The sequence below is a fragment of the Pongo abelii genome, chromosome 9, assembly GCF_028885655.2.
Source record: "Pongo abelii isolate AG06213 chromosome 9, NHGRI_mPonAbe1-v2.0_pri, whole genome shotgun sequence".
Lineage (NCBI taxonomy): Eukaryota > Metazoa > Chordata > Mammalia > Primates > Hominidae > Pongo > Pongo abelii.
Genome location: NC_071994.2, coordinates 121,816,355 through 121,829,433, shown reverse-complemented (window position 1 = coordinate 121,829,433; position 13,079 = coordinate 121,816,355). Strand labels below are relative to the sequence as shown.

Sequence of the window (13,079 nt, the reverse complement as noted above, 5' to 3'; positions counted from 1 at the left end):
TCATTTTATAATGCTCTTTATTTGATTAAAGAATTTGCCTTCTTTGTATACACTGGAATGTTATATTCCCTATGTATTTTACAGGGTTACAAAATGTCTCTCATTTTAAATATTACCCCAAAAGTAATCTCAGAAAAAAAAGGTTTTTTGAAATTAAACTTGACTTTTAAAAAATCATATGGACAAACAACTTTCAAACAAAACTGGATTAGTAGGATTTCTTGCCTGCTTAACTACATGACAGACTTCTTGTCCCAGGCCCTTCTTAGAAAAACCTCATGTGGAAACCAAGCTAGAGATAAGAATTCTTCCCTGATGCAGTTACGGGAAAGGGAAAGGCTAGAAACTTCTTTGGCAAGCAATTCCACACACAGCCATTTATGTGTGAGTGTTCTGCTTCAAGCACAGTACACTCTTTGCAGGGACGGCCAGATGTTCAGAGTGGGAGTGGTACTTTTCAACCAGCTAAAAGTGCAGAAGTCATCTAGTCGTCTGCCTCTTCCCACTGCCAGTGCCTGCAGCCTTGCAGCAACTTTTCACCACCCCTATGGACTGGAATACTGAGTTAAAAGCCAAGGCTGAGCTGGCTGACGCTGTAGTCTCCATTGAAAAGGAAATGGATGAGATGGAACCGAGAAACCACCAGTACATGATGACACTCAAAAGACTTAGGGGGAAGAGAAGGAAGGATTTCAGAGATGGGGACAGACAGACTGGTGGAAAATGTTGGGCTGACTGGAAGGAAATGGGGTATACATGAGTAATCTGTACATACCAAAACAATCAGTTGCCTCCTGAAATGCAAAAAATCAAATGGTGAAATGGAGCCTCCTTGATAGTTTAGGGCCAACAGGATTGGCACAAAGACTCCCTGAACCCACAGCCTTCAAAATCATAACCCCATTTCTGTTAGAAAGGAGGGGACTGATGACAGAGAGTGCAGTCTGGAAGAGGGAGGTGGTGAAACTGAGGAATGTGAATGGATTACAAAGACTGTGGCCATTACGTTTTAGCTTAAGTACCCAAAATGTGAAGAACTGAAAATTTGGGTAGCAACAGCAGCAGACATGATTACATGTGGATGTGAAATCCCTAACGACAGACATAACCATCTTTTAGACATCTTGAAGAGGGACTGTGCCATTTGAAAGGTGCTTCTCAGCTATCTTTAATATTGACACAAGTGGGATTCATGGTACTGTTCTAAACTGGAAGGACAGGCCCTGAAAAGAAAACAACTTGGCAAAGAGATGAAGGAATGAATTGATATGGGAAAAGAACAGAAGACATGCTTATCTTTTAAACTTCTAGACCCCATACCCCTCAAATAGTTCACCTGAATAGTCCAAAAATCAAGAATGGGTTAGATATACTTGTTCCAGGAGTGCCAGAAAATATAATGCCTGTAAACAGATGATCCCAGTGCCTGACTGAATGTATAGAAAGAAAAACCTAAAGGTAAAGGGTATGAAAGATTAAAATCTTCTACAGAGAAAACTTTTTAAAAACAAACTAAGTATGAAATATAACTATATTTAGGGATTAAAATAAAGGAGCAGCTGGGCACGGTGGCTCATGCCTGTAATCCCAGTACTTTGGGAGGCCGAGGTTGGCAGATTGCCTGAGCTCAGGAGTTCACGACCAGCCTGGGCAACATGGTGAAACCCTGTCTCTACTAAAATACAAAAAATTAGCCAGGCGTGGTGGCGTGTACCTGTAGTCCCAGCTACTCGGAGGCTGAGGCAGAAAAGACTTGCTTGAACCCAGGAGGCGGAGGTTGCAGTGAGCTGAGATCATGCCATTGCATTCCAGCCTGGGTGACAAAGCGAGACTCCATCTCAAAAAAATAATAATAATAATAAAATAAAAATAAAGGAGCAACTTAGGTAAAGGTAGAGGAGGTATTTAACTGGGGGCATTCTCTGGAGAGCTTGCTTTCCTGCTGGCCAATAAAATCTGCCAAAGAAAATTAGCAGCCTTTCCCTTTATGTTTGTGCCATTTCTTTATCAAAGAATGTCTCTGTGACACTGAAACATGGGGGTGAGTTGAGGGTCCTTGCGCGCAGAGAATCGTGCATTGTATCAGAAAAAAGGGGTCTCCAATGGCTTGTAAATTTGGGAAAAACTCTTCAGCCATCATTGGCATCTTCTTTATTAATCTGAAAATTTTCCTTTTCAGCTCCCTCTTCTTGGTATTACAGGATTTCATACTTATCCACTAGGAAAGTGGTCTCTGTGGAAAACCTGACAGGGCTGTTTCCATCTACCTGGGTCACTTTGGTAACCTAGGAAAATAAACAAAGAGTAAGGTAAAGCAGGAGGTTTGAGTCTCCATGTTGACTACATTCTCATTACAGAACATATCAATTTCCCTAAAAGCGGTATTAAAAGTAACTGTAAAATACTAGAAAAATGTTTAATTCACAACTGAATGTCACAGCATCACTCTTCCCCACCAACATGATTAAGCTGCTTTCCTTCTAGATGGCGAAAAGACAACTGTTGGGATTAGATGTTCCGTAGTATTAAGTAAAAGCTCCAAAATGAGTGGCCACAGCCCAGCCCTGCCCTGTATAACCTATGAAATTCACAGACATTCTATCAGGATGATATATTAACATTCTGACCCAAAAGGCAATGTTCTAGCTCTTCACATTATTCATTTGCTCTGCTCTCAAAGTCTCGTGTTAAAAGTCCCAGTAAGCTGCTCTATCATACTTATTTTTTAGGCATGGCTGGGTCCTTCCAATGAGGTTTTTCCTTTTTAAATAAATAAATGTCCAGTTTAATTAAGTACCTGTAACAATGGTACCTATAACGGCACCAACACAACACTTGAACCACTGATTCATATTTTCTAATGAACCTTGGGAGAGCAATTATAATGTCCTAATCTTTGAATAGCCCCAATAGGAAAATTTACCCATTTCTATCTAATGTCTTGAGTTCAATACAGTTGCTTCCAACACTGATGGGGTTATGTCCTAACTAACAGGATAGGGAGAGAGAACTGCTCTTTGGAATCATTCAAGGGAGGAAGCTGCTAAGCACTTACAGGGGAGACAGAGACCATATGGGGCCAGAACAACAAGCAAGTCAAAAAGAGGGGAATATTAACAATATAAACTGGGTCCTAGTAATGCAAATTAAAAAACTGGAAGAACAGCCAGACGTGGTGGCTCACTCCTGTAATCCCAGCACTTTGGGAAGCCAAGGTGGGCGGATCATCTGAGGTCAGGAGTTAGAGACCAGCCTGGCCAACGTGGTGAAACCCCATCTCTACTAAAAATACAAAAAAAAAATTAGCTGGGTGTGGTAGTACATGCTGTAGTCCCAGTTACTTGGGAGGCTGAGGCAGGAGAATCACTTGAACCCGGGAGGCAGAGGCTGCAGTGAGCTGAGATCGCACTGCACTCCAGCCTCGGTGACAGAGCAAGACTCTGTCTCAAAACAACAACAACAAAAACTGGAAGAATGATGAGTTAAAAAATAATGATCCGGGCCGAGCGCGGTGACTCACGCCTGTAATCCTAGCACTTTGGGAGGCCGAGGTGGGTGGATCACGAGGTCAGGAGTTTGAGACCAGCCTGGTCAACATGGTGAAACCCCGTCTCTACTAAAAATACAAAAATTAGCCAGGCGTGGTGGCGCATGCCCGTAGTCCCAGCTACTCAGGAGGCTGAGGCAGGAAATCACTTGAACCTGGGAGGCAGAGGTTGCAGTGAACCAACATCACGCCATTGCACTCCAGCCTAGGCAACAAGAGTGAAACTCCGTCTTAAAAAGAAAAAAAATCCGTCAGGCGCGGTGGCTCACGCCTGTAATCCCAGCACTTTGGGAGGCTGAGGTGGGCGGATCACCTGAGGTCAGGATTTCGAGACCAGCCTGACCGATATGGTGAAACCCCGTCTCTACTAAAAATACAAAAATTAGCCGGGCATGGTGGCAGGTGCCTGTAGTCCCAGCTACTGGGGAGGCTGAGACAGGAGAATTGCTTGAACCCGGGAGGCGGAGGTTGCAGTGGGCTGAGATCGTGCCACTGCACTCCAGCCTGGGTGACAGAGCAAGACTCCATCTCAGAAAAAAAAAAAAAAGTCCGCTGGGCACTGTGGCTCACACTTGTAATCCCAGCACTTTGGGAGGCTGAGGCGGGTAGATCACCTGAGGTCGGGAGTTCGAGACCAGCCTGACCAACATGGAGAAACCCCGTCTCTACTAAATATACAAAAATTAGCCGGGCATGGTGGCGCACTCCTGTATTTCCAGCTACTTGGGAGGCTGAGGCAAGAGAATTGTTTGAACCTGGGAGGTGGAGGTTGCGGTGAGCTGACATCGCACCACTGCACTCCAGCATGGGTGAAAAGAGTGAATCTCAAAAAAAAAAAAAAAAAAAAATCCGAAGGAACAGTTCACATATCTCCATTGCTTTGCCTACCTAAAGGACAGAGTTTGCAACAGAATTGGCTCATAATTATTTGTACTAATGAAGGGAGCTGTGACATAAATAACCCCCAAATAATTTCCATTTGTAATAGAATGGATTTTTTTTTTTGGTAGTAATTTTGTCTTCCATATAAAACAACTTTCATTCTTTGGGTATAAATCAAGTGACAGCAAGGCCTTAAAAAACCATGTGTTGGGGTGTTTTGGCAAATCGACTTTAAAATATATAAGGTTAAAAAAAAACAGGCAACTGTTTATAAATCTTGCACAATCCACAAGTACTTTTATATGTATTAACATTTCATTTCTTTACTTTGTCTGATCTAGAGAGGAAAACTGAGGTAAAGCGATAAAAGAATTTGACTACGATCATACAATGAATTAGAAAGGGAATTCCTGTAGGAGACATCAGTTTTTTTCTGAGCTTTATCTGACCACAAAAAGCCATGCTACCTGTCTGGCATCCTATACGTGTTCCTACTGTCCTACCACTTTCTCTATATATGTTCTCAACTAAAATGGAGTACCTGTATGTTACAGTAATTTTTCTTGGAGACAAAGGAAACTTGAACAGGGAAGAAGTCATTGGGCTGCCCAGCAATGCTAAACTCCAGGCTGCCACTCTTATTTTTGGCATCAATCACAGGCAGGCACCATTCCAGGGTATTTCGTCGACTGTCATGCCGATACTCCCCATCGATCTCACCGATAACAGGCGCGCCGACACCAGACCTGTTGTGAGAAACATTCTGGTCAAGGTAGCTGTTGAGAGCTAGAACTCCACCACGGAAAACCAACCCCAAATTTGATTATGATCCCCAAATTTTGCCTTCTAGGACTACAATTTCAGGGCAAAAAGGCTCCCTAATAACTTCAAGGATCAAATGATGGAAGTCCTAGCACCTTGGCTAAGAGTTTCACTCAATTCTCTCTGTAGATATAGTTAATATGCAAAAATAGGTATTTGGCAGATATGCCTACGGGCTGCTCCAACTTATGGACTAGATCTGGGGACCGCGACCAACAAATGTGTTAAGGTGGCTATGTTTCCAAAAACCCTGCACCAATAGGTTGCTGCCCTATAAATAAGGAATTTTAACATAATGTAGCACTCTTTGTAGGAGACAATGGGGAAACAAGCAGATTGATAATAGTAGGGGGAAACTCTAAACATCAATAATGGAGATGAATGGAGGCCTTTGGGAGAATTTGTTTTTTTGTTTGTTTGTTTTTTGAGACAGAGTCTCGCTCTGTCAACAGGCTGGAGTACAGTGGCGTGATCTCAGCTCACTGCAACCTCTGCCTCCCCAGTTCAAGTGGTTCTCCTGCCTCAGCCTCCCAAGTTGCTGGGACTACAGGCGTGCGCCACCATGCCCAGCTAATTTTTGTATTTTCAGTAGAGACGGGGTTTCACCATGTGGGCCGGGATGGTCTCAATTTCCTGACCTCGTGATCCACTTGCCTCGGCCTCCCAAAGTGCTGAGATTACAGGCATGAGCCACCGCACCCGGCCAAGAATTTGTATTTAAAGATTTCAGAATGTTTCAAACTTATCGAAGTTGACACCAATGGGTTTATTTGATTTACAATCCAGTAAATGGACTTTTATTTGATAAGTGAAAGCACAATTACCCCTGGGGTAAAACGGAAACATGATGGGAGAAACAGATCCGTAGTTGTCCTTAATCTGCAAGAGAAGCAAGGCTAGTTAAGATTTACTCTGCACCCCTACACACGGCTGACAGGCAGTGTCACCTACTCCTACACATTCTAAATTTACCAGCTTTTAATTCACCAGTGACACTCAATGTTTATATTAGGGATAAGGTAAATAAGGGAGACAAAGTAAACCTTAAGGGTGGCATAAGACTATTAACTCTTCCCTACCAATTTCAGGTTCCTGGTTCTTTTATGTTCCTTCTCTGTGCCCTTGCTCTAATTCTGATTCTGATCTCTTCTAATTTGATCAGTTCTAGACAACGGAAGTAAAATGTTGTGTAAGGGTCTCTTCTGGAGACCATTGCAAAACTGAACTAGAATACAGGAAACCACCACAACCACAATTATAGGGTAGACAGGTCTCAAAACTGTGGCATTCTATAAATAGTCTAGTAAACTAAATCTTGACAAACAAAACTCTACCTGTCACCAACGCCCAACTCCTACAACGGTTCAAGGCAGCCACCTCTTGTTCTGAAGCAATAACCATACTGTAGAGGATAAGATGGTTACCCATTAAAGGGGATACTGGTAATAAAGAATATTTTAAAAATTGGAAACGACTAAAACCAGACCTGATAATGTAAAGGCCTGAATTATCAAAAAGGGAAGAAAACTATGAATTAAATTAGTACTATTTTTTTTTTTTTTTTTTTTTTTGAGATGGAGTCTCGCTCTGTCACCCAGGCTGGAGAGCAGTGGCGCGATCTCGCCTCACTGCAAGCTCTGCCTCCCGGCTTCACACCATTCTCCTGCCTCAGCCTCCGGAGTAGCTGAACTACAGGCGCCTGCCACCACGCCCAGCTAATTTTTTCTATTTTTAGTAGAGATGGGGTTTCACTGTGTTAGCCAGGATGGTCTCGATCTCCTGACCTCGTGATCCGCCTGCCTCGGCCTCCCAAAGTGCTGGGATTACAGGCATGAGCCACTGCGCCCGGCAAATCAGTAGAATTTTCTCTGCAACAACAACTGAGCAATATAACAGTAAAGATACACTAAGAATACACTTACTGGTGCTCATAATTAAACACTGCTTAATCATGAGGGCTGATGGGTAGGTGAAAGGAGCTAGGATTTACTGTGAAGTAATAACTGCATGCTCACTGTAAATGTTACTAAAAAGATAAGGTAGAGACCATTTCCAGTTGATCCTAGAGAGTGGGCCATTTAAGTGTATAACAAAAGCTTATTGGAACTCAACTTCTGGGGTTGACAAAACATTTTTGTTATTTTGATTATGGTGGTGGTTTCACAAGTGTAAACATGTCAAGATTGTACAATTAAAATATGTGTAGCTTATTGTATATAAATTATGCTCCAAAAGGGCTGTTAGGAAATTTACTGTAACTAATGTAGACATCTTGTTCAACAAGAATCAATAGTTCCCTTGAACACACTCTCATCTTTAGTGAAAGTTTAGAGAGCACGTGAAAATGAAACATTCAGCTGGATAGACTCAATTTCTTTGAAAGCTGCAAAACAGAAAGTTTGACTGAGGCTCCTCCTTCTGGAAATCTTCATTACTACACAAACAAGCTGAGGACCAACATCTAAAAACAGCTCCAGGCCAGGTGCAGTGGCTCACGCCTGTAATCCTAGCACTTTGGGAGGCCAAGGCAGGTGGATCATTTGAGGCCAGGAGTTTGAGACCAGCCTGGCCAACATAGTGAAACCCCATCTCTATTAAAAATACAAAAATTAACTGGGCATAGTGGCACACGCCTGTAATCCCAGCTACTTGGGAGGCTGAGGCACGAGAATCGCTTGAACCTGGGAGGTGGAGGTTGCAGTAAGCCAAGGTTGCACCACTGCACTGCCGCCTGGGCGACAGAGTGAGACTCTGTCTCAAAAAAATAAAAATAAAAATAGCCAGGTGCGGTGGCTCACGCCCATAATCCCAGCACTTTGGGAGGCCAAGGCGGGCGGACCACCTAAGGTCAGGAGTTTGAGATCAGCCTGGCCAACATGGTGAAACCCTGTCTCTACTAATAATACAAAAATTATCTGGGCATGATGGCACATGCCTGTAATCCCAGTTACTTGGGAAGCTGAAGCAGGAGAATCGCTTGAACCTAGGTGGTGGAGGTTGCAGCGAGCCGAGATAACATCATTGCACTCCAGCCTGGGCAACAAGAGCGAAACTCAGTCTCCAATAAAAATAAAAAATAAAAAATAAGTAAAAACAGCTCCAGATCTACAACTGGCTTGTTCAATTTGGTTTTAAAGTCAGTAAAATCCATCCTTTCAAAGTGCTCAACGTATTTCAACAAGTGTATGCAGTAAGCACCACCACAATCAAGTCACAGAGCAATTCTTGGCTGGGTGTGGTGGCTCATGCTTATAATCCCAGCACTTTGGGAGGCCGAGGCGGGCAGATCACTTGAGCTCAGGAGTTCGAGATCAGCCTGCACAACACAGCAAAACCCCGTCCCTACAAATAATACAAAAATTAGCCAAGCATGGTGGTGTATGCCTGTAGTCCCAGCTACTCGGGAGGGTAAGGCAGGAGGATAGCCTGAGCCTGGGAGGTGGAGGGTGCAGTGAACTGAGATCGTGCCAGTGACCTCCAGTGAGAGTGAGACTCTGTCTCAAAAAAACAATTTCCTTGCTTTACTTATTTATAAATATGAAATGTTTCATAACTTGCATGTCAGCCTTGCACAGGGGCCATGCTACTCTTCTCTGTATGGTTCCAATTTTAGTACCTGTGCTGCCAAAGCAAACACAAGTCCTAGAACATTCCTATCATTCCCAAAAGTTCCCTTGTGCCCCTCTGAAGTGAAGTACCTTCTTCTCTACCTCCTCATTTTTATTCAATAGTATTACCTTTTCCAGAAAGACAAAGAAGTGGAATCACATAACATGCAGCCTTTTGTATCTGGCTTCTTTCACAACTAGCTTTTTTAAGAATCAAGTATCTTTGAATGGACTGTCAGGTCAGGTAGGTGCTGACTCCAAAATGAGTTCCAAAAGACCAGTTCTGTAAGTCCAACACAGGGGACACAGGGACAGCACTTACGGCAGTGGGATGGTGATAACCACGTCATTCAGTTCTAAATTATCTTCTTGTAGCTCATATTCTATGTTGACATCACAGCCATTTCCACTCTCCGAGGGCCAGCAATTAACTGAGGAGAAAGCAAAGCAGTCATACTAGAATATTATAAAAAGATGGCTGGGTGCAGTGGCTCATGCCTGTAACCCCAGCGCTTTAGAGGACCAAGGTGGTAGGATCAAGGTGGGAGGATTGGTTGAGGCCATGAGTTCAAGACCAGCCTAGGCAACAAAGTGAGACTCCACCTATACAAAAAAAAAAAAAAAAAAAAAAAAAGCCAGGCGTGGTGGCACTTCCCTATTCTCCTAGCTACTCAGGAGGCTGAGGTGGGAGATCAGCTGAGCCCAGGAGTTCAAGGTTGTAATGAGCCATGATCACACCACTGCACTCCAGCCTGGGTGACAGAGGGAGTTTGTGTCTTTCAAAAAAAAAAGTTAGCTGGATGTGGTGGCAAGTGCCTGTAGTCCTAGTCCCAGCTACTCAAGAGGCTGAGGCAGGAGGATGGCTTGAATCCAGGAGTTTGATGCTGCAGTGAGCTATGATCGCCCCACTGCACTCCAGCCTGAGCAACAGAAGAAGACCTTGTCTCTAAAACAATAACAGCAACAAAACTACAATGGTTTCAAAATGAAAGCTATTAAAAATGAAAACCAATGATAAAAATATACAAAATACAGCACCAGGTCCATTTCAAAAGAAAGTCATTTTGTCAGAAAGAACTTTGCTATGGCAATAAAAATAAAAGTGTACAAGCAAGGGCTATTTCTAGTTCTCAATGCAAACTAGCTTAGTAGGACTGGCCAGAGGCACTTACTTGTCAGTGGAATAAAAGATTCCTCTGTGGTTTGTAGTCTCCACTTTAGCACCCCTACGTCACTGTTGACTGGAAATGACTTCTCTGGATTCTTCAGGCCAATTAGAGACTCTGCAGTGAAAAGTTTTTTATCCACATTTGGATGGGTCTAGAATGAGAGGGAAAGGAAAACTCCTGAGGTTCAGACAGACGAGAAACAACCCCTCACTCAGCTTATATGGCCCACAATCTAAACATCCAAAATAGAGTACCTAACAAATTCGAATTCTTTTTCATTTTGAAGAAAGATTTCCCTTCTTCAAAGACTTATTTTAAAATGATTTAAGATATTTAAAAACTAGTAATTAAAAAAAAAAGCTAATTTCAACTCTAAAAGCCATTACAGAACAAGTTTGCACCTGAAAAAGTTAAAAGACTATTAACCAAGTCCTTTCCAAAAATACTTCACAGGGAGCAGGTTCATGGTGGGGCCAGGTTTGCCAAGCAGAAGGCTCCAGTAAGACCCTGATCAGCTGCCTGGGTCAGACAGCAGTTCTGGCCTTACATAAAGTAGCAGAAAAGGACAAGCTCTGTGTAAAGTCTAGTTGCAATTTTGCCTAGAGACTTAAAGTTGTTAAAATCCAAGCCAATTAAGATAGTGTTATCTTTTTAAAAGAAATTGTTTTTGGGGAGGCTGAGGTGGGCGGGGCATTGAAGGTCAGGAGTTTGACATCAGCCTGGCCAACATGGCAAAACCCTATCTCTATTAAAAATACAAAAGTTAGTTGGGGCTGGACATGGTGGTGCACGCCTGTAATCCCACCTACTCGAGAGGCTGAGGCAGGAGAATGGCTTGAACCCGGGAGGCAGAGGTTGCGGTGAGCCAAGATCACGCCATTGCACTCCAACCTGGGCAAGAAGAGCGAAACTCCGTCTCAAAAAATAATAATAATAAAATAAATAAACAAATAAATAGCTGGGTGTGGTGGTGCACACCTATAGTCCCAGCTACTATGGAGGCTGAGGAGGAAGCATTGCTTGAGCCCAAGAGGTTAAGGCTGCAGCGAGCCAAGGTTGTGCTGCTGCACTCCAGCCTGCATGACAGAGAGAGACTCTGTGTAAAAACAAAAAAACAAGACAAAAACAAAAAAAATCAGAAGGGCCGGGCATGGTGGCTTATGACTACAATCCCAACACTTTGGGATGATGAGGTGGGGGAATCATGAGGTCAAGAGTTCGAGACCAGCTTGGCCAACATGGTGAAACCCCATCTCTATTAAAAATAAAAAAAATTAGCTGGGCGTGGTGGCAGGTGCCTGTAATCCCAGCTACTCAGGAGGCTGAGGCAGGAGAACTGCTTGAACTGGGGAGGCAGAGGTTGCAGTGAACCAAGATCGTACCACAGCACTCCAGCTTGGGCGACAGATAGAGACTCCATCTCAGGAAAACAAAACAAAACAAAACAAAACAGAAATCACTTTTGGATAGCACTTTACAAGCCAGCAAAAATATTGTCAAATAATATAGGCACTGCTTCCAAAAGCCAATTCTGCGCTGACTGCGGTGGGGAAAGCAGACAAAACACTCTTCCGTAAAAAGGCTTTGTTCTTGCGACGAGATGTCAGCTAAATGAAGTGAAATTACAAGAACATCTGTAATATAAAGCAGGGCTTATATTTATCTATCCAATAGTTGGAACACACACACTTATATTGAAAGGATTTTATGTACTTTTCAAATACACCATTAGATACTGCCCTTCAGTTAACAAAACAAGCACTGGTAGTTTATTTAATAGCAGAATGAGTAAATTTCGCATTGTGCCACCATGCCTGGCTAATTTTTTAAGTTTTTGTAGAGATAGGGCCTTGTTGCTCAGCCCTCATTGCTCAGGCTGTTCTTGAACTCCTGGGCTCAAGCGATCCTTCAGCCTCAGCCTCTCAGAGTGCTGGTATTAAAGGCGTGAGCCACCACGCCTGGCCTAAAGCCTTGTTTTTTTAAAACTGTATTTCAAGCAAGATCCTAAGTGATTAATTTACTGTTTTCCTAACAGCAAAAGATAAACACCTCCTTGTACCTTTTATTGGTGAGTATGAAGTCATTTGTGAGATTTTGAAATGACCTTTTATTCAATTCCAATATTTAAAAGCCATCCTTACACAGCTGCTTTACTCACTCTCAGGTAGCTACTGTATGCAATAAATTAACTTCTTTCCTATGCATTCAGTGATGCTAGTTACATAACTTGAATAATTTTCTGTGGTTCATATTGACAACTCTAGTTGAGAAAGACTATAATAGGTAGACAAAGTGTTAATACTCCCTATCAAAAGCTTCTACACACCTGTAGCTGCACCCCTTTCTTATCTTCATTTTCCACATGAAGACGAATTCGGCCATACTTGTCATCTGAGATCCTAAGCATGATCATGCCATGCAACTCCATATTCTGTAATCCTCCGTCTCGTCCACAGGTTAATGTTATCTTTTCTTCAATCTTCATATGTACACTATAAAGAGAAAGTAATACATTTGTTCAGAAAGGTAGAAACCAATGGCCAGGCGTGGTGGCTCATGCCTATAACCCCAGCACTTTGGGGGGCCAAGGCAGGCGGATCACCAGAGGTGGGGAGTTCGAGACCAGCCTGACCAACATGGAGAAACCCCGTCTCTACTAAAAATACAAAATTAGCCAGGCGTGGTGGCGCATGCCTGTAGTCCCAGCTACTTGGGAGGCTGAGGCAGGAGAATTGCTTGAACCAAGAGGCAGAGGCTGTGCTGAGCCCAGATTGTCCCACTGCACTCCAGCCTGGGCAACAAGAGTGAAACTCCGTCTCAAAAAAAAAAAAAAGAAAAGAAAAAGGAAAGGTAGAAACCAGAACTCCCTTTCTCCAAGGTCTAATGATTAGCCATCAACAACGTTTTTCTAAAGGTGCTACTGCTATAGCTACAAACATTTAAAAGGCGATATCCTTTGATACAGCAATTCTTCAACAGACTCTACCCTACAGATAAATTCTCACCTGTGCAAAACAATCTGCTAAGTTATTCACTGAAGAATTGTTTGTA

At 42.9% G+C, this 13,079-nt stretch overlaps 1 protein-coding gene and 1 non-coding gene across 3 annotated transcripts in view; both read right to left on the bottom strand.

The window, feature by feature from the left end:
* ARCN1 (archain 1) overlaps window positions 1-13,079 on the bottom strand; it is a 30,525-nt gene continuing 17,446 nt past the window's right edge. The window contains exons 5-9 of one of the 2 annotated variants that reach the window (XM_024254484.3): window positions 12,355-12,520; window positions 10,032-10,179; window positions 9,182-9,290; window positions 4,971-5,175; window positions 1-2,285 (exon numbers count right to left, since the gene is read on the bottom strand). In XM_024254484.3, the coding sequence (XP_024110252.1) occupies window positions 2,196-2,285; window positions 4,971-5,175; window positions 9,182-9,290; window positions 10,032-10,179; window positions 12,355-12,520 (718 nt within the window). In that variant the 3' untranslated portion in view covers window positions 1-2,195. 2 annotated transcript variants of the gene reach the window in all.
* Window positions 8,783-8,888, bottom strand: LOC112135567 (U6 spliceosomal RNA). The gene has a single exon (XR_002916833.1). It is a non-coding gene; the product is annotated as a U6 spliceosomal RNA (small nuclear RNA).